The following is a 23,384-nucleotide window of genomic DNA, read 5'->3' on the forward strand; positions in this document are numbered from 1 at the left end:
CTTGCCTCCACAGCGCTGGAATTACCGGCATGCTACATTACATCTGGATTGGAAGGCAAGTTTCTCCAGAGTGTGAGGACTCTTATTTGTGTTTGAATCCATCCTACAGAGTAAGCATTCAGTAAACATTGTTTATCTGGTGAAGCAGGCCTATATATAATTCTAGCTATTCAGGAGGCCAGGGCAGGAGAATTACAAGTTCTGGCAACTTCAAGAAAATCTGTCCAAAAAACAAAATTGGAGTAGGGACCTGGGAAGATGTCTCTGCAGTTAGGGGCACTCTGTATTCTTGCAGAGGACCTGAATTCAGTTCCCAGCACTCGGGTCAGGCAGCTCACAGTTGCCTGTCACTCCGGCTCCAAGACATTGGACATCCTCTTCTGGCTTCCATAGGCACATGCACACATATGGTATGCACACAGACACACATTCATATACATACACTAAAAGAAAAACCTTTTAAATTAATTAACTAAAGAATGGATTAAGAAAATATGGTACATATACACAATGGAGTACTACTCAGCAGAGAAAAACAATGACATCATGAAATTTGCAGGCAAATGGATGGAACTAGAAATATCATCCTGAGTGAGGTAACCCAAACCCAGAAGGACAAACATGGTAACTACTCACTCATAAGTGGATACTAGATATAAAGCAAAGAACAATCAGACTGCAACCCACAGAACCAGGGAGGCTGTGTAGCAGGGGGGACCCTAGGGCGACTGTGGCATATAATAAGTTTTGGGTTTGCCCAATCACTGGGCAAGCTTTAGTGAAACATTTCACTCTTAGGATAAGAATTTGTACTGTATTAAGCTGATAATAGAAAAATAAATAAATAAAAATGAAAAAGAAGAATTTGTACTGTATCAAGGTGATGATAGAAAAAAATAAATAAAATAAAAATTTAATTAATTAATTTTAACTTTTATTATTTATTTGTGTGTGTGTGTGTGTGTGTGTGTGTGTGTGTGTGTGTGTATGCGTAAGATATGTGTGAGGGTCAGAGGACAGTCTTCTATGGGAGTCAGTTCTCTCCTTCTATTATGTAGGTCCTGGGGATTGAACTCAGGTTATCAGGCTTGGCAGTCAGCAGCTTCACCCTCTGAGCTGTCTCACTAGTCAGATATATAGATAATTAATATACATTATATTATATACATTATATATATATATCTTAAAAACAAACAAAACACTAACCCACTACTAACAAGAGGGCTAGGGAGGTGCCCAGTGGTAAAATGTTTGCACAGCACACCCTAGCTTCAATTGGAACAAAACGATAGGAACCTTATTTATTACTATTTTTTTAATGGTCCTAGGGATTGAGCCCAGGGCCTTGGGCATGCTGGGGAAAGCCCTCTACCCATCAAGCTATACTCCTCACCCCGGAAGTGACAATAAGCAGTCAATAGAGAGAAAATTCTGTTTGCAGTAGTAAAACATTTGGAGAAGCTGGGCGGTGGTGGCGCACACCTTTAATCCCAGCACTCGGGAGGCAGAGCCAGGCGGATCTCTGTGAGTTCAAGGCCAGCCTGGTTTACAGAGCGAGATCTAGGATAGGCTCCAAAAGTTACACAGAGAAACCCTGTCTCGAAAAACCAAAAATACAAAACAGAACAAACCACATTTGGAGAAACTGCTGTCTGTGATCTGATTCTGAGGACAGATGAGCATGGCCCCAGGATCTAACGTCCTCTCCCAAGATTCTGAGTCTCAAGGCGCCAATACCTCTCGGTAGAGCCATGGGCTAGTGGCCAAGCCTGGAATAATGTGACTGTTTTTATTTTTATTTATTTATTTTTTTACTGACAATGTTTCATTATAGAACTTACCTCCTGTGAGATATCACATGAGCAACAGGAGTCCCGGGAAAACCCAGCTTGAATGTGTGAGGCAGGGCTTAGGTAGGGAGTGCTAGGATGGCAAATTTCATTCTATGCACAGGACCAAGGAGGAAACTGTAGAAGGTCTGACCTTGGATTCAAGTGACTTGTTCATGAGCTTCAGTGTGGAAAATTCTCCAAATTCCTGGACTCATTTCAAGGTTACAGAGTGATTAGAGGTGAGTTTGCTGGTGTTGCCAGTAACTTAAGGTTGTTAGAGTTGGTTATTGAAATTAAAAAGTATCAGAGAGACCGGAGTGGTGACACCCGTGATCCCAGCACTCACAAGTGGAGGCAGGAGCATTAGGAGTTCGAGGCCAGCCTTTGCTGCTTCGTGAGTTTGAAGTTAGCCTGGAATACATGTGACCCTGTCTCAGAGCAAAAACAAAAAGTACCTGTTTGATGACTTTTTGTATCAAAACCAACCTGAGGGCAAAGAGAGCCCCACCAGGAGGAAAATGCTTTAAAGCAGAGTGATTTTGTGAGTCGGTGGTGGGAGCCATAAAAGAGATGCGTATCCGAAAATGCTAGAAGAGATTCCAGGAAATGCCTGTCCAGGAGTCTGGAGAGGTGGCTCAGCTGCTAAAAGCACTGGTTTCTCTTCCAGAGGACCCAGGTTCAAGTCCCAGCAGCCACAGGGAAGTTCACAATTGTCTGGAACTCCAGTCCCAGGGGAATCTGATGCTCCCTTCTGGCATCTTCAGGCACTGCATGCACATGGTGCCTAGACAGACATGCAGGCAGAACCATATGTTAATAAAGATAAAGATGGAAAAAAAATGTCAGTATTCTTTTGGGGAAGATGTTCTCTGAGGTAGCGTTCACCAGCCAACCCAGCACTGGGGTTCTGGAAGCTTGGGTCCCAAGGGAAAATAGACACTAAAAAGTGCCACACAAGAGTGGCAGTGGGGGAAGGGATGGACAGGGAGGGGGCTCAGCAGCTCCACAGGGAAAAGAATTCCAAGACAGCATGCAGCAGAGACGGAGCGTTAAAAACTTCATTTATTCATTTATTTATAAAAGACTATCTTGGTTATACAGAGAAACCCTATCTTGAAAAGCCAAAAACCAAACCAAACAAAAAGAAACAAACAAACTAAACACCCTGGCAGTGGTGGTACACACCTTTAATCCCAGCACTCAGGAGGCAGAGGCAGACAGATCTCTATGAGTTTGAGGCCAGCCTGGTCTACAGAGTGAGTTCTAAGGGTAGCCAGGGCTACACAGAGAAACTCTGTCTTGAAAACAACAACAACCCCCCTCCCCCCACAAAATATATACTTTTAAAACATAGATTATTTATTTATTTATTTATTCATTCATTCATTTATTTAGGTGGCGTGTGTGTGTGTGGGGGGGGGCACATGTGTACCACAGCACACACAGTCAGAAGACGTCTTGAGGGGATTGGCTCTTTTCCTTCCATCATGTGGTTCCCAGAGATGGAATTCCTGCAGTCAGGCTTGGCAGCAAATGCTTTCAACCCACTGAGCCTCCTTTCCATTGCCTTGAAGTTTAATTAAAAAAAAAATTTTTTTTTAAATGACTTTTCATTTTCAACACTAGATGGCTGCCTAGTGGCAGGAATATGCTTCCAGCTGTGAGGGACAATGGGCAAGTACTCAACTCCAGGATTTGTAGGTGTCACAGCAACGGGACAGGGACACATTCTTCTCTGTTCTCGGAGCTCCCGAAGAGGATGCTTGCCTCTCAAGTGGGTGGGGCAGAGAGGGGTGGCTGAAGTTCCTACCTGTGGAGCTCAGAGGCTGAGGAAGGCCTCACAGCTGAAACAGCCATTGCAGTCCCCACCTGCCAGAAGATTCCCCACTTCTTTCCTGGTCATCCTCTCTCCTGGGGTGGTCCTCACCGTGGGAGCTCTGTGCCTATGACGTCCCACTCCTCTCTTTCCCTCCAGAAGACCCTCGAGTGGTTCTCATACGTGGCTTGCTCTCGGTTCGTGGCCACTGCCTGGAACATGGGCAGGAACGTCCCAGCTCCTCACTCTTGGGCTTCCCCAGGATTTTGAGCACCTTAACCCCAGCAGGCTCAGGACCCCCATCCCTCCCCACACTGGCTGTACAGGATCTTGTTGTCACCGAGGCTGACTAGTGTCCAACGGCTCCCTAGAACTGCAGCTGTCGGAGAGATGGACAGGGGGTTCTGGGCTTTTGTGGGGTTCTGTGGTACAGCTGAGTGAACCTTCGACGTAGTTGGAGTGGACCCTACTGCAGGCCTGACAGCAGGCTTAGAGATGGAGTGCCGTGCTTGTTTCTTCACAGGAATATCCTTTTGGGGACGATGGCCAGTAGCCAAAGGACAGTGTGCTAATGGCGGGACCCATTTCTGTTTAAATATGAAGAGTTCCTGCCAGGTTGGACTAGTTAAAATATTTTCTTTTCTTTCTTTCTTTTTAGACAAGGTCTTACTATACAGCTCTGGCTGGCCTGGGACTTGCTATGCAGACCAGACTCTCCTCAGACCCCCAGAGATCTGCCTGCCTCTGCTTTCCAAGTGGTGGGGTTAAAAGCATGGCCATTCCCAGCGTAAGTTATTCTTTTCAAAGTTAATTAACGTCCTTATTAGTGTTATGTGTGTGCGTGTCCCTGTGTGAGTTTATGTGTACCATGTGTGTGAAGGAGCCCTCAGAGGCCAGAGAAAGGCATTGGATCCTTTGAGTTAGAGTTACAGGAGTTTGTCAGCCACCATGTGGGTGCTGGGAACTGAACCCAGGTCCTTTGGAAGAGCAGCCAGTGCTCTTAACCTCTTAGCCATCTCTCCAGTCCCAGGGTATTCTTACTGTAAACAAAGGTTTGGAGTTGCTTTTGAGGTTCCTAGAAATATACCTGGGGGAGAAGTGAGGCCACGCTTTAAGGTCGTATAGGCTTAGACCTAAAAGCAAGGTTCCTAGACCGGCATGGTGGCACACAGCATGTGGGAGGTAGAAGCAGGCAGTCTCTATGGGTTCAAGGTCAGCCTGGACTACACAGAAAGTTCTAGGTCAGCCAGGGCTACACTGTGAGACCCAGTTGCAAAGAAGAAGACTAGGAGGAAAAGGAAGAGGAAAGGGCAGGGAGGAAGAGGAGGGAGGGTCAGGGAGGAGGAGGAAGAACATGGTTCATTGCCATTCAAAAAAATTTTAAAGATTTATTTATTTTATGTGTATGAATGTTGTGCCCGTGTGTGTGTGTGTGTGTGTGTGTGTGTGTGTGTGTGTGTGTGTGTGTGTACGTACCATATGCATGCCTGGTGCCCATAGAGGCCAGAAGAGGGTGTCAGATCACCTAGAACCAGATTACATGGAAGATTGTGACCTACCATGTGGGTGCTGGGAATTGAACCGGGGTCCTCTGCAAGAACAACAGGAGCTCTTAACTGCTGAGCCATCTCTCTCTTCTCCATTGCTATTTGATTATAACATGTTTATATATAGAGTCTTGTGGTGGTTTGAATGAGAATGGCCCCATAGTCTCATATATTTGAATGCTCGGTCCCCAGTTAGTGGTACTGTTTAGGATACTGTTAGGATTAGGACAGGTAGCTTTTTTGAAGGAGATGCGTCACTGGAGGTAGGCTTTGAGGTTTCAAAAGCCCCCACCAAGCCCAGTCTTTCTCTCTCTTTCTGCCTGCTGCCTGTGGATCAGGATGCAAAGCTCTCAGCTACTGCTCCAGTGCCACGCCTGTCTGCTTCCCACCACGGTGTTCATGAACTAACCCTCTAAAATTGTAAACAAGTCCCCACTCAAATGTTTCTTTTATATGAGTTGCCTTGGCCATGTTATCTCTTCACAGCAAGAGAACAGAGGCTGGACAAATCTCTGTCAGCAACTGTCACAACAGATGCCAATTGTGCAAGAATTGTTAATTCTTAGGGGTCAAGAAGTTTCACAAGATTCTTGGGAGGCTAGGGTTTCCTCTTTCTTCCCATATTCCCATAATTTCTTCTGTTTCTACCCTACCCATTTCTTCTAATTGTGCTTAAATTCATAGGACATGGATTCTGAAAAGTTGACATAAACTGCCTAGTATTAAGGTAATATTTCCAGGGAAATTAGAGTTATTTGTTTGTTTGTTTTTTGGATCTTTAATCTTTTTAAGATTTATTTATTTTTATTTCATATGTATAGATGTATTGCCTGCATGTGTGCCTGTGAACCATGTGCATGCAGTGCCCAAGGAGGCCAGAAGAGGGTGTTTGTTCCCTGGAACTGGAGTTACAGATGGTTGTGAGCCACCATGTGGATGCTGAGAATTAAACCTGGGTCCTCTGGAGGGGCCTCCAGTGCTCTTAACCTCTGAGCCATCTCTTCAGGTCCTTGTTAATAAAAAAAATTTAGAAATGGACTCAGAAGGAAGCTTGAAGGCAATTTCAATAGAGAAATTTTGTTTGAGAGAAAAACAAGGCAGGCAAGCATAAAGCCTGGCAGCTGGGGGGGGGGGGGAGGGGTGGGACATGGGAAAGAGTCAGGCCTTTTAAGTCAGGGTGCTGTGGATATCTGTATGCTGTGAATGTGTTGCTCTGATTGGTTAATAAATAAAGTGCTGATTGGCCAGTAGCCAGGCAGGAAGTACAGGCGGGACTAAGAGAGAGGAGAATTCTGGGAACAGAAGGGCTGAGTCAGGAGATGCTGTCAGCCACTGGCCACCATGAGAAGAAAGATGTAAAGTATTGGTAAGCCATGAGCCATGTGGCAACTTATAGATTAATAGAAATGGGTTAATTTAAGATATAAGAACTAGATAGCAAGAAGCCTGAGCCATAAGGCCAAACAGTTTAAATAATATAAGCATCTGTATGTTTATTTGGGTCTGAGCAGCTGCGGGCCAAAGCAGGACTAGAGAAAACTCTGGCTACATCAAGGTCCAGGAAAGCTGGCATGTTGAGTAAATGGAGGATAGTGAGCAGCTGCATGTCCAAAGAGGGGCTGTGGTACTTTGAATGAGAACGGACCCCATAGGCTCATATATTTGAATGCTTGTTTGCTAGCTGGTGAAACTGTCTGGGAAGGATTAGGAGGTGTGGCCTTCCTGGAGGAGGTGTACCTCTGGGGATGGGCTTTGAGCTTTCATATACCTTTCCCAGGTAACACTTTCTGCCTTGTGGTTGTGTCTCGAGATGTGAGCTCTCAGCTTCTGCTTCAGGGCCTGCTTGCAGCCATGCTTTCCACCATGATGGTCATGGACTCTGACCCTCTGAACTGTAAGCCCTAAATAAACTCTTTCTTCTATAAGTTGCCTTGGTCATGGTGTCTTATCACAGCCTAGAAAAGTGGCCAAGACAGGAATCTTCAGAAAAAGTGAAAATATCCAGAAGGTCATGGAAAAAGACAACTTATCAATGCAGGGAAAGGCACTCCCAATCATAGTGTGGGCTAGTGAGCAGAGGACAAAGTCTAAAACAAACAAACAAACAAACAAAACTATATAATACAACCCTACTTTTTTTGTTTTTATAAAGCATTTGACCGTGTGTGTGTGACTTTATAAAATAACTTGTGGGCTTTTCTTATGCATGCTCTGTTAGTTACACAGAGCCCAGGGGTGAGGATGGACTTCTAGTCTTTCTCTTATTTGCTGTGAGCTGCTGACGTGAGTGCTGGGAACCAAACATGGGTCTTCTGGAAGAGCAGTACACTCTCTTAACCATTGAGCTGTGTCTCCAGCCCATGGCTCATTTTATTTTTATTTATGTGTATGTGCTCAAGTGTATGAGTGCCACAGGAATATGGGATCTCCTGGAGCTGGGAGATAGGCAGTTCTGAGTCACCCATTCTGGAGCTGGGGTGACAGGCAGTTCTGAGCCACCCAACGTGGTGCTGGGGATTGAACCCTGGTCATCAGCAAGAGCAGCAGGCACCCTTAAGTGGCGTCTCCGCAGTCCTACTCTTTTCTGAGAGCTTGTCTCCCACGTCTCTTCCTGTTTGTTTCTGGGACAGGGTCACCGTGTGTACACACTCTCTGTGTGGACCACACTGGCTAGCGCTGGTGATCCTCTTGCCCATGCCTTGCAACACTCGGGCCTACACCATAGTCAGTGTCCCCTTCGCTGGCAGGCTGATGCTCTCTCTTGTCATTTGTTCTATGGTTCCAGAAGGAAAAAGGACCCCGCTTGGGACAAAACCTGGTAACACCAAGCTTGAGCTTGCCCTATAACTGCAGGTCTAGCTCTGGGTAACTGGAGGTAAGCCATGTGCACAGACACCTTGCTTCACCCGGTCCACATCTTAGCCCTCAGGAAGACGTGGAGAGCAGTGTGTGCAGATCTTGATAGCGGCTGTTATCACAGCCTGGGGTTGGGCAGTACTGCTTTTGGTCCCTGGACTGTACTGCCTTTGTAAAATGATGCATCTGACCCCAGGGTCATGGTTTGGTGACTCTGGGTTGTAGTTCATTAGTAGGTGGACCTTTTTTTGGAGCTGAGGACTGAACCCAGGGCCTTGCACTTGCTAGGCAAGCACTCTACCACTGAGCTAAATCCCCAACCCCAGTAGGTGGACTTGTAATGGAATTCTCCCTTGAGCTTCTGGCTTCACTTCCTGAGTAGTGGGATCACAGCTGTGCATCAGATTGAACAAGAAACAAATTATTTATTTATTTATTTATTTATTTATTTATTTATTTATTTTGAAGCTGAGGATCGAACCCAGGGCCTTGTGCTTGCTAGGCAAGCGCTCTACACTGAGCTAAATCTCGAACAAGAAACACATTTATTATGTAGCACTAGCTGGCCTGACACTGTCTATGGAGCCCAGGCTAGACTCAAATTCTCAGCAATCCTGGTGCCACCTTGCCTAGCCTTGAGAGGGTTTTTTTTTTTTTTTTTTTTTTTTTTTTTTTTTTTTTTTTTTTTTTTTAGGGCAAAGAAAATGCATCAGCCCATGACATCGAATGTCTAGGAGCAAGCTATCATTCAACCATTAAATTTGCCTCAAAGGCAGGATAAGAATAAGGAGCTGCACCTATTTTTTAAATTTAAAAACATTAATTGCATTTACGTTGTCTCAGAGAACAACTTGCAGGAGTTGGTTTTCTCCTATGATTCGGGTCCCAGAGAGGGTAGAATTCAAGTCCTTGGGCTTGGAGGCAGGCACCTTTGCGAGCTGAGCCATCTTGCCTTCAGACAGTGGCTTCCCCTTCCTCTGATGGCTCTCCTTATTAGTGACTCACACAGAGAGAGGGTTGGACACTCTGAGTTTAGCTTTCCCCCTTCCATCAACCCCTCCCCGCTTTTAAAATAAATCACCTGACTTCGCTGAAAGCTCTGGAACACACACACCCTTTGGCTGAAAGAGTGAATTAGGCAATCTCAGAATTCCCCATTCCTCTTTTCTCAGAACTCTGGATAGCGGGATCTCTCAGCCCAGGGAGGCTGATGCAGTTCTTGTTTTAAAACCAGAGGGAGCTCTAAGATCAAGACTGAGTCCCCTGTCCTGTCATGTTGTGGTCTCCCAGCCCCCTCTGTTTGGAAACAGGGAATTTCGGAGGACGGGCACACAGGCGGGTAGGGAATCCCAGGAGCAGACTGAGCTGGGAAGTCGGGAGGAGGTTCCTGCGGAGGCCGACTCCTCTGGAGCCGCCAGGGTCTTCCCAGCATGGCCAGTGCCAGGAGAGGAGACTGACCCACTTGTTCCCATCAGCTCCTGAAGGTAACAACTTTAAAACGCGAACCATGAAGAGCAAAGCTTTGATGGAGGAGCAGGACAAGACGGGGGAGCGTGTAGAGCAAGGCTTGGAACAAAGGCGGAGGGTTGGAAGGATCTCAGAACAAGGGCAGAGTATAGACGCGCTTTCTCATATGCTGAACCCCATCCCAACACCAGCTTCATCTTTCCACATAGCACTGTGTTCAGGGGTAAAAGCAGTTTGTGACAGACTTTTCTGGGAACTATGGGAAGACATCTTTTTTTTTTTTTTTTAAAAGGACGAGGCAAATCAACTTCAGAAAATTAAAATAAGACATACCCTCTTGTTCTGATGTCTCTCCATCAGCTGTCCCCTTCTCCCTTTCTGGTGCCACTCTGCCCAGCAGGGGCAGCGCTTTCCTCCTGATTAGGCTTCCCCCAGGTCCCTTCCCGCCCGTATGGAAAGAGGCTCGGTCCTCCATCAGTGGCCATTGGGACATCTGCAGGAGCACCTGCAATAAGCATGTCACTGAGGCTGGCTTGAACACCAGGGGATTGTTTGGAAAGAGGATGGAACGGTCACAGGTGGGCGTTCAGGATGGACAGACCTGGGTGGAGCTCACAGAGCAGCTGATGTGAGGAGCCACGAGCTGGTGGAGGGCAACACCAAAGACAGGGAGAAACTCCTCATTCATTTGCAGAAGAATTGGTAGATGGCTCGAGGCAGCAAAGGGAGGGGGTAAGACTCAGTCTGGTCTAGGACGTTAGCCGAAATGGCACCAGGAGGATGTGAGAGGCCAGGTAGTGACAGTTACTGATAGGAACTTATCTATATGGTATTCTCTCAAAGGTGACACTGAGCCCTGGGACGCCCCTCAACACCAAAGCAGGTGCCTGTATTTGTTGGATAAAGACAGCCAGGCCAGCCGCCCTTTAGCTCCAAGGTCAGAGGTCCAGAGAGCCAGAGAGCCATGGGCAAATCGCCAGAGACGTGGTAAGTGGCCAGGTACCTACAGAAATGTGCATGAATTCCACCCCCAATTTCTTGGACTCTTGCATATTTTTGAGACAGGGTCTCACTTTGTAGCCCAGGCTGGCCCGGAACTCACTATCTTTCCTCGGTCCCCAGAGTGTGGGGCTTACACAAAGGCCCGCCATGTGTGGCTTCCCGTTTTTCTCAAGATAGAGCTCAGATCTGAAGCCTGCGTTTTAACTTTTTATATATTTAGTCCAAGCTTAGTCTGTACCGTGGCACATCGGCTGCCTTTCCCTTCCCCTTCGGTCTCCTGCTGACAGATGCCAGAGTTCTGCACGAAGCCATTGGTACCTGCGTTCCCCACTTCTCTGTGGTTTCCCCCCTTCCAGGTGGTTTGTCCTGTTTTCTGTTTTGGCATCAGTTTCTGCTGAGCCTACCATGCGTGGGGAGATCCTGTCCCCTAACTATCCTCAGGCGTACCCCAATGAGATCGAGAAAACGTGGGACATAGAAGTTCCCGAAGGGTTCGGGATCCACCTCTACTTCACCCATCTGGACATTGAGCTGTCGGAGAACTGCGAATATGACTCAGTGCAGGTATATTACGAGCGTAGGAGGAAGAGAGATGGAGGGTCGAGGGGTGGAGGAATGAGAAGGATGCTGGGGGGCAGTGTGGTGTCAAGCTGTCCTATGGGTTGGGGGCATGGCTCAGTGGTAGAGTACTTGCCTTGGCTGTACAAGTTCCTGAGTTTGACCCACAGCACTGGGGGCGGGGTGGGGGTTGACACGGAGATCAGGAATAAAGGTTTTATTCTCTCCGTCCGTTTTTACTTTTAAGTTTGATTCTAATTTTATCTCTTAGATAATCTCAGGAGGCGTTGAGGAAGGGAGACTCTGTGGACAGAGGGTCAGCAAGAACCCTGATTCCCCCATTGTGGAAGACTTTCAAATCCCATACAATAAACTCCAGGTGATCTTTAAGTCAGACTTCTCCAACGAAGAACGGTTCACCGGCTTTGCTGCGTATTACGCTGCCATAGGTAAGACGTCACTCTCGTTATATGACTTACTGACCCCACTGAAAGGTGAGAAGCAGGAAAGATGTATTACACATCTAATACACAGTGTATTAGATGTATACGATTCCGTTCTCTCTTGTTCTGAGTCGTGGTTTCACTGTGCAGCCCAGGCAGGCCATGTTTCCAACTCTCAGGTCTCCCCGTTCAGTCTGCAGGCATGTACCACCTCTCCCAGGCCTTGCCTTTAACAAGTATGGACTTGCCCTGGATCTGTCCATGAATTGCCTTGGTGAAATGCCAACATTTTAGCACGTTAGTGGTGGTAATGGTGATAGATAATAGATAGCGGGCAGTAATCTGTTGAGAACCACTGTGAAATTCATACCATTTCAGAAGGCTCACTTACTTTAACAAAATCTTCAGCTCAACCCTACAAGGTAGGTACCGTTATCTTCATTTAAGCTAAGGATCTGGTCTCAGTGGCGCAGGCCTGTAATCCTGCACACTTGGGAGGCTGAGGCAGGAGACTGTGAATGCAAGATCAGCATGGGCAACCTAGTAAGAGCCTGTCTCTAAATTAAAAGTTAAAGAGAGTTGGTGAGATACTTCAGTCTGTGAGATGGTTGCCTGGCAACCCCATGTTCGAGCCCCAGGGTCCATGTAAAGGTAGGCGTAAACGACTCCATAAGCTTGTCCTCTGACCTTGACCTCATGACCCCCATCATGCACACACACACACACACACACATACATGCACAATAATAATAAATCATAAATACAAATTTAAGCCCGGTGTAGTGGCATATGCCTTTAAGCTCAGCACTCAGGAGGCAGAGGCAGGTGGATCTCTGTGAGTTTGAGGCCAGCCTGGTCTACAGAGTGAGTTCCAGGACAGCCAGAGCTATGTAGAGAAAGAGCCCTCTTTCCCCCCAATTTTTTTTTTTTTAAGAAAAAGTAAAAAAGAGGGTTGGGAATTCTGGCATGGCAGCACATACCTGTAATTCTGATACTAAGGAGGTCGAGGCAGGAGGATCGGGAATTCAAAGGTAGCTTGAGATACAAAAGATTCTATATTTTTAAAAAAACCAGAAAAAAAGAAGGTTTGGGGCTATAGCTCAGTGACAGAGTGCTTCCTTAGCTTCTAGAAGGTTCTCAGAAACCTCAGGACTGGAGAAAAAGTGGAAACAGAATGTTGATACCCTGTCAAGAATTGTGTAAGAATGAATATGTGGTACCCCAGTGCATTCAAGTCCACCATCCCTCTATATCTGTCTCCAGGTTAAAATGATGTTCCAACTGCTCAAAGAGTCCAAATGTCATCCAGACTTTACAGTGAGACCAACATCCTGTGAGGTGGCGAAGGTGTAACATCCTTCCCCAGAGGATGTCACTGTCATGTTTACCTCAGTGTTGTCTCTGGCACAGATTTTTTATAACCAGACAGAATTTTTCTGTGTAACCCAGGCTGGCCTTGAACTCCTGATTCTCTTGCTTCAGTCTCCTGGGTACTGGAGTTACAGCATGTGCCAGCTGGGCAGGGTATTGTGTATTTCGTATGCAAGAGAAGTCAGCGGGCTTCTCACAGTACGAGCTCCGTTACAGCTGTCCAGTGCCAGGACACAGCTCTGAACCATACTTCAGAAAGTCATCTAGAACGAGACTGTCCTCACAGTATTACAGATTTTAAAATGTGGGGCTGGAGAGATGGCTCCGCAGTTGAGGGCCCTGGCTGCTCTTGTAGGGGATTAGGGTTCACTTCCCAGCACCCACATGGCAGCCCCAAACTGTTGGTAACTCCAAGTCCAGAGCATCTAACACTCTCTTCTGATCTCAAAGGGCACCAGACATGCATGTAGTATAAAATACCAATGCAATAAATAAATAGATAAATAAATATTTAGAAGTTGAAATGTTTTAAAGTTTGATTGTTTTTAAAACATTTTATTTATTTATTTCATGTGTATGGCTGTTTTGCTTGTTTGTGTGTATGTGCACACAGTGCCTAAGGAGTCCAGAAGGTGTTGGATCCCCTGGACTGGAGTTACAGATAGTTGTGAGCTGCCTTGTAGGTGCTGGGAATCGAACCCAGGTCCTCTGGGAGAGCAGCAAGTGCTCTTAACCACTGAGCCATATCTCTGCCCCCTCCCAGTTTCTTTTTATTAACATGCTCTAGCTATACATCGTAATGGGTTTCATTATGATATTTTCATACTCATACATATTTGTCCTAGCTTGCCCTCAGTACCTTCTCTTGTCCTCTTCTACTGATTTCTATCTTCTCTCATCTTCTGCTTTTGTGTCCTTTTTATGTGTTGATGAGTTTCATTAGGGTCGCCCAAAAGCTTTGTGAGGGGCTATTTGTGGGAGCACAGGCACTTTACCAGAGGCTACACCATTGAAGAAAATGCCTCTTTCCTCCAGTAATGAGTTAGTCACCTATAGCTCCTCGGGGACAGGTGAGGCATCATGAGTCACTCCCCACTCCATGACAGAATACCACAGACACAGTGTTGTGCAGGTAGTAACAGCTGCATGGGTCTAAGAGAGCAATGGCCCTGTCATGCCTAGACACTTCCTCCCTTCTTCTAGCTCTTACGTTCTTTCTGCCCCCTCTTCCATGATTCATTCTCTCTCTCTCTCTTCTCTCTCTCTCTCTCTCTCTCTCTCTCTCTCTCTCTCTCTCTCTCTCTCTCTCTCTCTCTCTCAACAGTTTTACACTGTCGCCCAGGCTGGTCTTGAACTCACATCAGTCCTGTGCTTCAGCCCCCTGAACACTGGCATTACATGCGTGAGCCACCATGCCTGGCTTTGAGAATATTAAGCGGCCAGCCTTTTCTGTTTTTCCTCATCCCTGCACATTTGGGCTTCTCGTCGTTCTTCCCCCTAGGGCTTTGTCCTTGACCGTGGATTTTCTGTCCTTGCTGCAGATGTGAACGAATGCACAGATTTCATGGATGTCCCTTGCAGCCACTTCTGCAACAACTTCATTGGTGGTTACTTCTGCTCCTGTCCTCCAGAGTACTTCCTCCATGAAGACATGCGCAATTGCGGAGGTGAGCTTGGCATCAGGAAGTCCTCATGTTCCCTCGGATTCAGACTGGACTGAGGGCTTACTCCATCCTTCCGGTTTTGATTAGGCTTTCCTTTCAAGTGGCTCCTGTTTTTAGCGATCCATAAATGAACTGGGGACCTCAGGGGTGGGGGTGAGGGGGAGAAGATAGGTGTATTAGCTTTACATCGCTGTGAAAGGTGAGATACACAAAAAAGACGGAATGTTTATTTTGGTTCATGGTTCTAGCAATTTCAGTTGGATCCATTGTTTTGGGGTCTGTGGTGTGGCAGAGCATCACAGGAGGGAGCCAGGCGGTAGGGCAAAGCGGCTCACCTCAGGGCTGCTGGGAAGTGAAGAGGAAGGGGCAGGGGTACCGGTATCCTTTTCAAGGTCACATACCCCAGGGACCTAGCTTCCTCCGGTTAGGCCCTGCCTTCTGAAGATTCCACTATCTCCCAATATGTCACCAGTCAGTGACCAAGTCCTTAGCACCTGTAACTCTGGGAGATATGTAAGATCCAAACCACAGCTTCAGGGTAAAGTTAGTTAAGTGGAACAGAGGGGTAGGGGGAGAGATGGAGAGAGGGAGAGAGACAGAGACAGAGACAGAGACTGTGAAGAGACTGCCCGAGGCTGTTCACAACTGTGGAAAGTTCCGTCACAAGCAGAGTGGCACTGCGTAGGCATTGGCTAGCTCTCCTCAGGAGCACTGTGGGTCACTGCTCCACAAAGGCTTCATTGGGGAACAGATCTCAGGTTAACCCGAATAGAGGACTCCAAGCTTATGACAAGGAACAGAAGAGGGCAGGGACTTCTGTCTGTCTCTACATTTGATTGGTCCTTTCTCCTTTTTCCTCCTGTAGTCAATTGTAGTGGGGATGTATTCACGGCTCTGATTGGGGAGATTTCAAGTCCCAATTATCCCAATCCGTACCCGGAGAACTCACGGTGTGAGTACCAGATCCAGCTGGAGGAGGGGTTCCAAGTGGTGGTGACCATACGCAGGGAAGATTTCGATGTGGAACCAGCTGACTCGGAGGGGAACTGCCAGGACAGTTTAACTGTGCGTACGGATGGTGAATTGGGCTCCCACCCCAGCTTGTTCAGATTGCTGAGACTTCTGTCCTGCAACCTCTTTCTCTGTGGTTCTGGGCACAGATCTAGGCCCTTCACATGTTAGACAAACACCCCACCACAGACTGACATCCTCCTGGTTCACCTCTCCCTCTCCCTCTCAGTTAATACTAGTACTGCTCCTTCCTTAAGGAAAGTTTGTTTTGTTTTTCCTTTTGTTTTTGGCTTCTCTGTGTAGCCCTGGCTCTCCTGGAACTCACTCTGTAGACCGGGCTGGCCTCGAACTCAGAAATTCGCCTGCTTCTGTGTCCTGAGTGCTGGGATCAAAGGCGTGCATCACCACCTCCCAGTTTAAGGCAGGGTTTCATGTAGCCCTCAAAACTCTCAAACCCCCTCCCATCCCAGCCCTTTGAGCTAGGATTACAGATGTTAGCAGCCATGCCTAGTGAGATTTCTCCTTCTTTTCATTCCTCTCTTTCTCTCCCTCTTATTGCTTCCTGAACTGAGGACTGAACCTTCAGCCTCATGCATGCTAGACAAATACTCTATGACTGAGTTACATTTGCAGCCCTTTTCTATATTTTTTTCCTGTTTTTATTTTGGCACAGATTTTCATTAAGTTGCCCAATCTGACCTTAACTTGTAATCCTCCTGCCTCAGTCTTCCAAGAAGCTGTGATTACAGGCCTGCATCATCAGGTCCAGCTTTTGAAAATCAAATTATCTTTCCTCCTGCCCATCCTTTTGTTGGTTTACTTGTTTCTTATTTGATATTGTACCAATCATTTCTCTCATTTTCATCCCCCCTTCATTCCCCCATTTAATTCCTTTAGATTTTCCTCTCCTGATTTTATTATATTGTTTCCTTTCAGTTTGCTGCAAAAAATCAACAGTTTGGCCCTTACTGTGGCAATGGATTCCCTGGGCCACAAATTATCGAAACGCACAGTAATACCCTTGATATTGTCTTTCAAACTGATCTAACAGGGCAAGAAAAGGGCTGGAAGCTTCGTTACCATGGAGACCGTGAGTAACTAAAAGTGCCTTTTTGATTGGTGACACTGAATTCTTTGGACATGTAGAATCAAAACAAATAGACTGTTGTTTGGTTAGTAACCTTTTAACTAGTCTTGAAAGTGCAGACAACAGGGGTGGGGGGCAGCTAGTTAGTGGCCTCATATTCTTTTACACATCTGCCACATTGGAATTGAGGCAATGGAAGGTTTTAGGGGGTATGAGAACGGGACAGTGAGATGGGTCAGTGTGTAAGAAGATTTGCTGGGCAGGCATGAGGCTCTGGGTTTGGATCCTTGTACCACAATAATAATAATAATAATTTAGTCATAACCATGTGTTTGGGAGTGGGTGGGCAGAGGAAGGGGAATCAGTGGGTCTTGGTGATCAGCTAGCCTGGGCAGAAATGGCAAGCTCCAGGTGCAGGGAGATGCCTCATCTTAAAGGCTAAGGCAGAGAGTGATTGATTGAGCAGGCACCCAGGGTCCTCGTCCGGCCTCTACATTGGTATGCCAGCCCCTCGACCCATGCACAGAAAGTGTGAGGATGTCTGGAGATGTATCACACAGCTACAAGTCCAGCACTGGAGAAGGGGAGAGTTACTACAAGTCTGAGATCAGCCTGGGCTACACTGCAAGTTCCAGTCTAGCCTAGGGTATACAGAGAGAGACCTTGTCTAAAAAAATAAAAAAAAAAAAAAGGTGGAATTATGTAAAATAGCACACAGTTTCCAACTGCTTAGTAAAACCTTATTTTTGTTCTCTCCAAGCAATCCCTTGTCCCAAAGAATTCAGTGCCAATTCTGTTTGGGAGCCTGAAAAGGCAAACTATGTGTTTAGAGATGTGGTGAAGATATCCTGTGTGGATGGATTTGAAGTTGTGGAGGTAAAGCACTGTGGAGGCTTCTCCCTAGTCTCTGGCTCCAGATCAGGTTGTTGCTGCCTGATCAAGCTATTAACACCTCAACCGTAAAGGGAATGGCTCGAGGTTGTCTGTCCTTCCTGGGAGGTCTGGAGCTCTGGGCCACTTTGCCCTCTTAGTCTTCCAGGGAAGGGAGCTGACATGCTGGACCAGAGCTGTCTTCCAGCCCCAGCTCCTGGGTGCTCAGGGTTCTTCTTCTAAAGATGCTCCAAGCCTCTTTTGATGAGGACTTCTCATTGATCCAAGGCCAGAGATCAATTTCATTATTGGATTTAATTTTCCATATGCTTTTATAAGTTAATGTCGATGTCTGTTTTTCTCCAGGGAAATGCCGGCTCAACATTCTTCTATTCTACTTGCCAAAGCAACGGACAGTGGAGCAATTCCAGACTAGAATGTCAGCGTAGGTGTCTCTGCAAAGTGGAACTTCTCTTCCCCTCCCAAAGGGAACTAAATAATCGACACATCAAAATGCAAATGCATGGTTTCCTTCTGGGCTTGCAAGAGAATGGCTTGTGTTTTCTGAAGGAAAGACTGTTATGGAGGATTGTCTAGCCCTTGTCTAGTCCTAGGCCAATTAGACGAACATGTTTCTTTTGAACATGGGGGCAATGGAGTATGTAGTCCATAGCTCTAAGGAAATGGATTCTGGGTTCACACAAGAGCCTCTGCTGACCAGAGAACTAGGTTCCTCCTGGCCTTTTTCAAGGGCCGTCGGGACTGGCAGGTCTCAGTGGGCTGGAGAGATGGGCTGGAGAAGATGCCACAAAAGAGCCGGTACTGGAAGATTTATCACATGTGTGATTATGGATGTGGCTGAGGAAGAGGGAGGATGGAGTGGGTCCCTAACTCTTCCTGGGAGGAAGTGACTGTCCTGATTATCCATTTCCCCGCTTCCTCCTGTAGCTGTGGACTGTGGTGTTCCAGACCCCATTCAGAACGGTAGAGTTGACGATCCAGAAAATACCCTATTCGGTTCTGTCATTCGCTACTCGTGTGAAGAGCCACATTACTACATGGAGCACGAAGAACATGGTGGTAGGTTTCTTCTACCAGAAGAAGAGAGAGGGAGGAGCGTGAATGAGTTGGAGGGGGATTGCCACTCTCTCTGGTTGGAGAGTTTGTAGAGAAGTGAGAAAGAATAGACGCTGTCATCCTTTTGGCTTAGTCTAAGGACACAGTTGGTTTTCAGGGATCATTCATAGGGGATCATAGAGGCCACTAGCTTAGTGTCACAGCTGCAGCAGGAATTCCTTTACAACATCCATTTCATGTGGTTATCTGACTTTGGACCAGTTATTGTGGATAGAAGTTCCTGTGTCCAGCCAGCAATTCCCAAATACCTGGCAGCCACTTCCCAGATAATTGACTTAGAGGCTTAATATTACTTATAAATGCTCAGCCAGTAGCTCAGGCTTATTACTAACTAGTTCCTACACTTAAATTAACCCATAATTCTTATCTATGTTTAGCCATGTGCCTTGGTACCTTTTCTCAGTATGGCATTCTCATCTTGCTTCCTCTGTGTCTGGCTGGTGACTCTTGAATCCACCCTTCCTCTTCCTGCATTTTGTTTTGTTTTGTTTTGTTTTTTGTTTTTTTGAGACAAGATTTATCTGTGTAGTTTTGGTGCTTGTCCTGGAACTCACTCTGTAGACCAGGCTGGCCTTGAACTCACAGAGATCTGCCTGCCTCTGCCTCCTGAGTGCTGGGATTAAAGGCCGCCTGGGATTGCTCACCCCTCCTATACTTCCTGCCTGGCTACTGGCCAATCATCATTTTATTAAACCAATAAATTCGAGTGACAAATAATTATAGTGTACAAGAGAATTATTTCACAGCAGGTTATTTCATATAAAATCCCCAGGAGGGCAGGCATGATGATGGAGGTTTGTAATCCTAGCCCTTGAAAGGTAGGAGTTGGTCAGGGTGAGCCTGGGCTATCCAACCCTTCTGCCCCAGCTCTCATTCATTTTTACTTTTTGAAATGGAGTTTCACATAGCCCAGGGTGGCTTTGCCTTTTCTATGTAGCAGAGGCTGGCCTGGATTGTCCTGCTTCCACCTCCTAAGCACGGGATTAGAGGCCAGTGCCATCATTCCTGGGTGAAGGTTCTTTTCTAGCTGATGTGATGTGGTTCTCCTTCATCAGTGTCCAGAGGAGCTTTGCATAAACTGGAGAATGGTGGAGAGATGCACTGAGTGACCTGTGTTCCTTGTGTTATTCCAGGACAGTATCGCTGCGCTGCTAATGGGAGCTGGGTGAATGATGAACTGGGAATAGAGCTGCCGAAATGTGTTCCAGGTAACCTGGGCTGTGGTGTGGGTAGAGACCGTAGCTGTACATGCAGGGAGCAGGTATCCCGTGAAAATAGCTGTATCCCCCTCCCAGGCAGGGACTTAATCCTGGCCTCCCAGAGTTCAGCACAGTGAAGTGGTATTAACACTGGGCTGTGGAACTCCTTCAACAGTATCAACTCAGGCTGACTTGAAGGGAAATTGGAAAGTCTGCCAACATCAACAGTTGGCGTCACATTAGTCGTTAGGGAAAAGCAGATCAAACCACACTAACAGAGCCGGGCCTGGTGGCATGTACCTGTAATCCCAGCCTCAGGATGCTGATGGGATTGTGAGACCAATCTGGACTACATAGTGAGATCCCCTGACACTCTCTAGACAAGGGCTTCCTCTGAACATCATCTGGAGGTAGAAAGCCTGCTTCCACAGTGAAGGTGAAAGTTTCCAAGTATTAGTTTCTAGTCAGGTCCCTGGCCTCATGTGCTAAGCCTGGGCATGAAGTGGGCCTCCGAGGGGCTGTGAGTCAAACTGTGGAGAGCGTGAAATGCTAGTTCATCTGGATTCAGTCATTCACACAAGCCTCCTGTTTAGCCAATCCCAACCATAAGCCTGCTTGTCACTGGCAGAGGAGATGTTTAAGTGAGGCTAGGTATTTTAGTTAGGGTTTCTATTGCTGTGAAGAGACACCATGGCCACAGCAACTCTTATAAAGGAAAACTTTTAATTAGATGGCTTACAGGTTCAGAGGTTCAGCCAGTTATCATGGTGGGATATGGTGGCATGCAGGCAGACATGGTGCTGGAGAGGTAGCTGAGAATTCTACATCTTGATCCACACCAACAGGAACAACCTGAGCATATGAGACCTCAAAGCCCCCCCCCACACACACACACAGTGACACACTTCCTCCAACAAGGCCACACCTACTCCAACAAAGCCACACCTCCTAATAGTACCATTCCCTATGAGCTTATGGGGGCCAGTTACATTCAGACCACCACACTAGGATAAGTCAGATGTGGAGGTAGTTGACCAAATGACATTGATTAAAGGCATGCTGGAGAACTCTGCCACCCATTGGGTCCAGCAGTTGAGTGGCTGAGTTTTTCAGAGGTCAGCGTCGTTTCCTGCATCTCCCTATCTCGTTCTTATTCCTTTCTAGTCTGTGGAGTACCCACGGAGCCCTTTAAAGTACAGCAGAGGATATTCGGAGGACACCCTGCAAAGATTCAAAGTTTTCCCTGGCAAGTCTTCTTTCAGTACCCATGGGCTGGTGGGGCACTTATTGATGAGTACTGGGTGCTGACGGCTGCTCACGTTGTGGAGGGAATCTCCGACCCATCTATGTATGTTGGGTCCACAACTGTGAAAATGGAACATCTGGAAAATGGCCAGAAGCTCATCAGCGAACGTGTGATTATTCATCCAGGCTGGAAAGCAGTGGATGATCCGGACACACGGACAAATTTTGACAATGACATCGCACTGGTACGGCTGAAAAACCCCGCGAAAATGGGGCCCAATGTCTCCCCCATCTGCCTGCCAGGCACCTCCTCGGAGTACGAGCCCTCAGAGGGGGACCTGGGGCTGATCTCAGGGTGGGGCCGAACAGAGAGTAGATACAACGTTATCCGTCTCAGAGGGGCAAAGTTACCCATCACCTCTCTGGAGAAGTGCCAGCAGGTGAAAGAGGAGAATCCCCGAGCGAGGCCAGAAGCCTATGTTTTCACTAGTAACATGATCTGTGCTGGAGAGAAAGGTGTTGACAGCTGTCAGGGGGACAGTGGTGGGGCGTTTGCTTTGCAGGTCCCCAATGTAAAGGTCCCCAAATTCTATGCAGCAGGCCTGGTGTCCTGGGGGAAGAGGTGTGGGACCTATGGAATCTACACGAAGGTGAAGAACTACATGGGCTGGATACTGCAAACCATGCAGGAGTACAGTGTCCCCAGCGAGGACTAATCCATGCACACCACCAGCCCCGCCAAGGGGAACACACTGTTCTCAGATCCTTCTGATAACCCCGTTGTCTCACAATGATGCAGAGAAGATGCAGGAGTACCATTAACATTGAACTTGATTGTCAAGATGCCCGGATGGAGGGAGGGTCTGATCACAGACCTGCGCTGATTATTCAGTTGTGAATTCCTGGCTGTTATTGGTAACAATATGGCGGAGGCCCTTCGGTCTTGCACGATTCTACGGAGATATCTTAATCCCCCCTCTTTTATCTGCTTGAGATTCCATTTATAATCCTTGGAATCCTTTATTTACTTACAATAAAGCATGTTTTTAATCTGGTTCTGACTGACTTCAGGGCCACAGGAGAGGGAAGTGACAGGGCATCTTGTCATGGAACTCAGACACCAACAGCTCATCTTTTTTCGTTTTGTTTTGTTTTGGCTTTTTTTGGGGGGGCTTGAAGCAAGCTTTATTTTTTTTTTATTTTTGGATTTTTTAAAACATTTTATTATTTTACAATACCATTCAGTTCTACATATCAGCCACGAGTTCCCCTATTCTCCCCCCTCCCACCCCTCCCCTTACCCCCATTCTACACCCCCATTCCCACCTCCTCCAGGGCAAATCCTCCCCTGAGGACTGCGATCAACCTGGTAGACTCAGTCCAGGCAGGTCCAGTCCCTTCCTCCCAGACTGAGCCAAGTGTTCCTGCATAAGCTCCAGGTTTCAAACAGCCAACTCATGCAATGAGCACAGGACTCGGACCCACTGCCTAGTTGCCTCCCAAACTGATCAAGCCAATCAACTGTCTCACCTATTCAGAGGGCCTGATCCAGCTGAGGGCCCCCAGCCTTTGGTTCATAGTTCATGTGTTTCCATTCATTAGGCTATTTTTTTTCAATAATTGAGTAAAACCGAAATTTATTATAAGCCACAGTCGTCCTAGGGACCTCCATGCTATATATATGACCTCTATGGTTCTATGGGTTGTGGTCTGATTGTTCTTTATTTTATATCTAGAATCCACTTATGAGTGAGTACATACCATGACTGTCTTTCTGGATTTGGGTTACCTCACTCAGGATGATTTTTTCTGGTTCCATCCATTTGCCTGCAAATTTCATGCTTTCATTGTTTTTCTCTGCTGAGTAGTACTCCATTGTGTATATGTACCACATTTTTTCCATCCATTCTTCTGTTGACCGGCATCTAGGTTGTTTCCAGGTTCTGGCTATTACAAATAGTGCTGCTATGAACATAGCTGAACATGTATCTTTATATTATGAATCAGCATTCCTTGGGTATATGCCCAAGAGTGGGATGGCTGGGTCTTGAGGTAGTTCGATTCCTAATTTTCTGAGAAACTGCCATACTGATTTCCACAGTGGTTGTACAAGTTTACATTCCCACCAACAGTGGAGGAGTGTTCCCTTTGCTCCACATCCTCTTCAACATTGGCTGTCATTGGTCCAACAGCTCATCTTTAACCACCATGCAAACAGGGAATTCAGCCTTTCTTCTTTCCAGCTGAGACTCACTGAGTATTGTGAAGTTAGAATAGTT

The 23,384-nt window shown here is 46.8% G+C and overlaps 1 protein-coding gene across 1 annotated transcript; it reads left to right on the forward strand.

Annotated features, from left to right (window-relative positions):
- The first annotated feature begins 9,344 nt into the window (after positions 1-9,344).
- C1s (complement C1s) lies at positions 9,345-22,160 on the forward strand. The gene is made up of 12 exons (XM_028892339.2): positions 9,345-9,535; positions 10,362-10,505; positions 10,877-11,084; positions 11,350-11,527; positions 14,434-14,559; positions 15,422-15,621; positions 16,504-16,657; positions 17,415-17,530; positions 17,891-17,969; positions 18,473-18,604; positions 19,795-19,869; positions 21,025-22,160. The coding sequence occupies exons 2-12, from the start codon at positions 10,483-10,485 to the stop codon at positions 21,819-21,821; spliced, it is 2,088 nt and encodes a 695-aa protein (XP_028748172.1). The 5' UTR covers positions 9,345-9,535; positions 10,362-10,482; the 3' UTR covers positions 21,822-22,160.
- Positions 22,161-23,384: the final 1,224 nt, after the last annotated feature.

The sequence above is a fragment of the Peromyscus leucopus genome, chromosome 3, assembly GCF_004664715.2.
Source record: "Peromyscus leucopus breed LL Stock chromosome 3, UCI_PerLeu_2.1, whole genome shotgun sequence".
NCBI classification, from domain to species: domain Eukaryota; kingdom Metazoa; phylum Chordata; class Mammalia; order Rodentia; family Cricetidae; genus Peromyscus; species Peromyscus leucopus.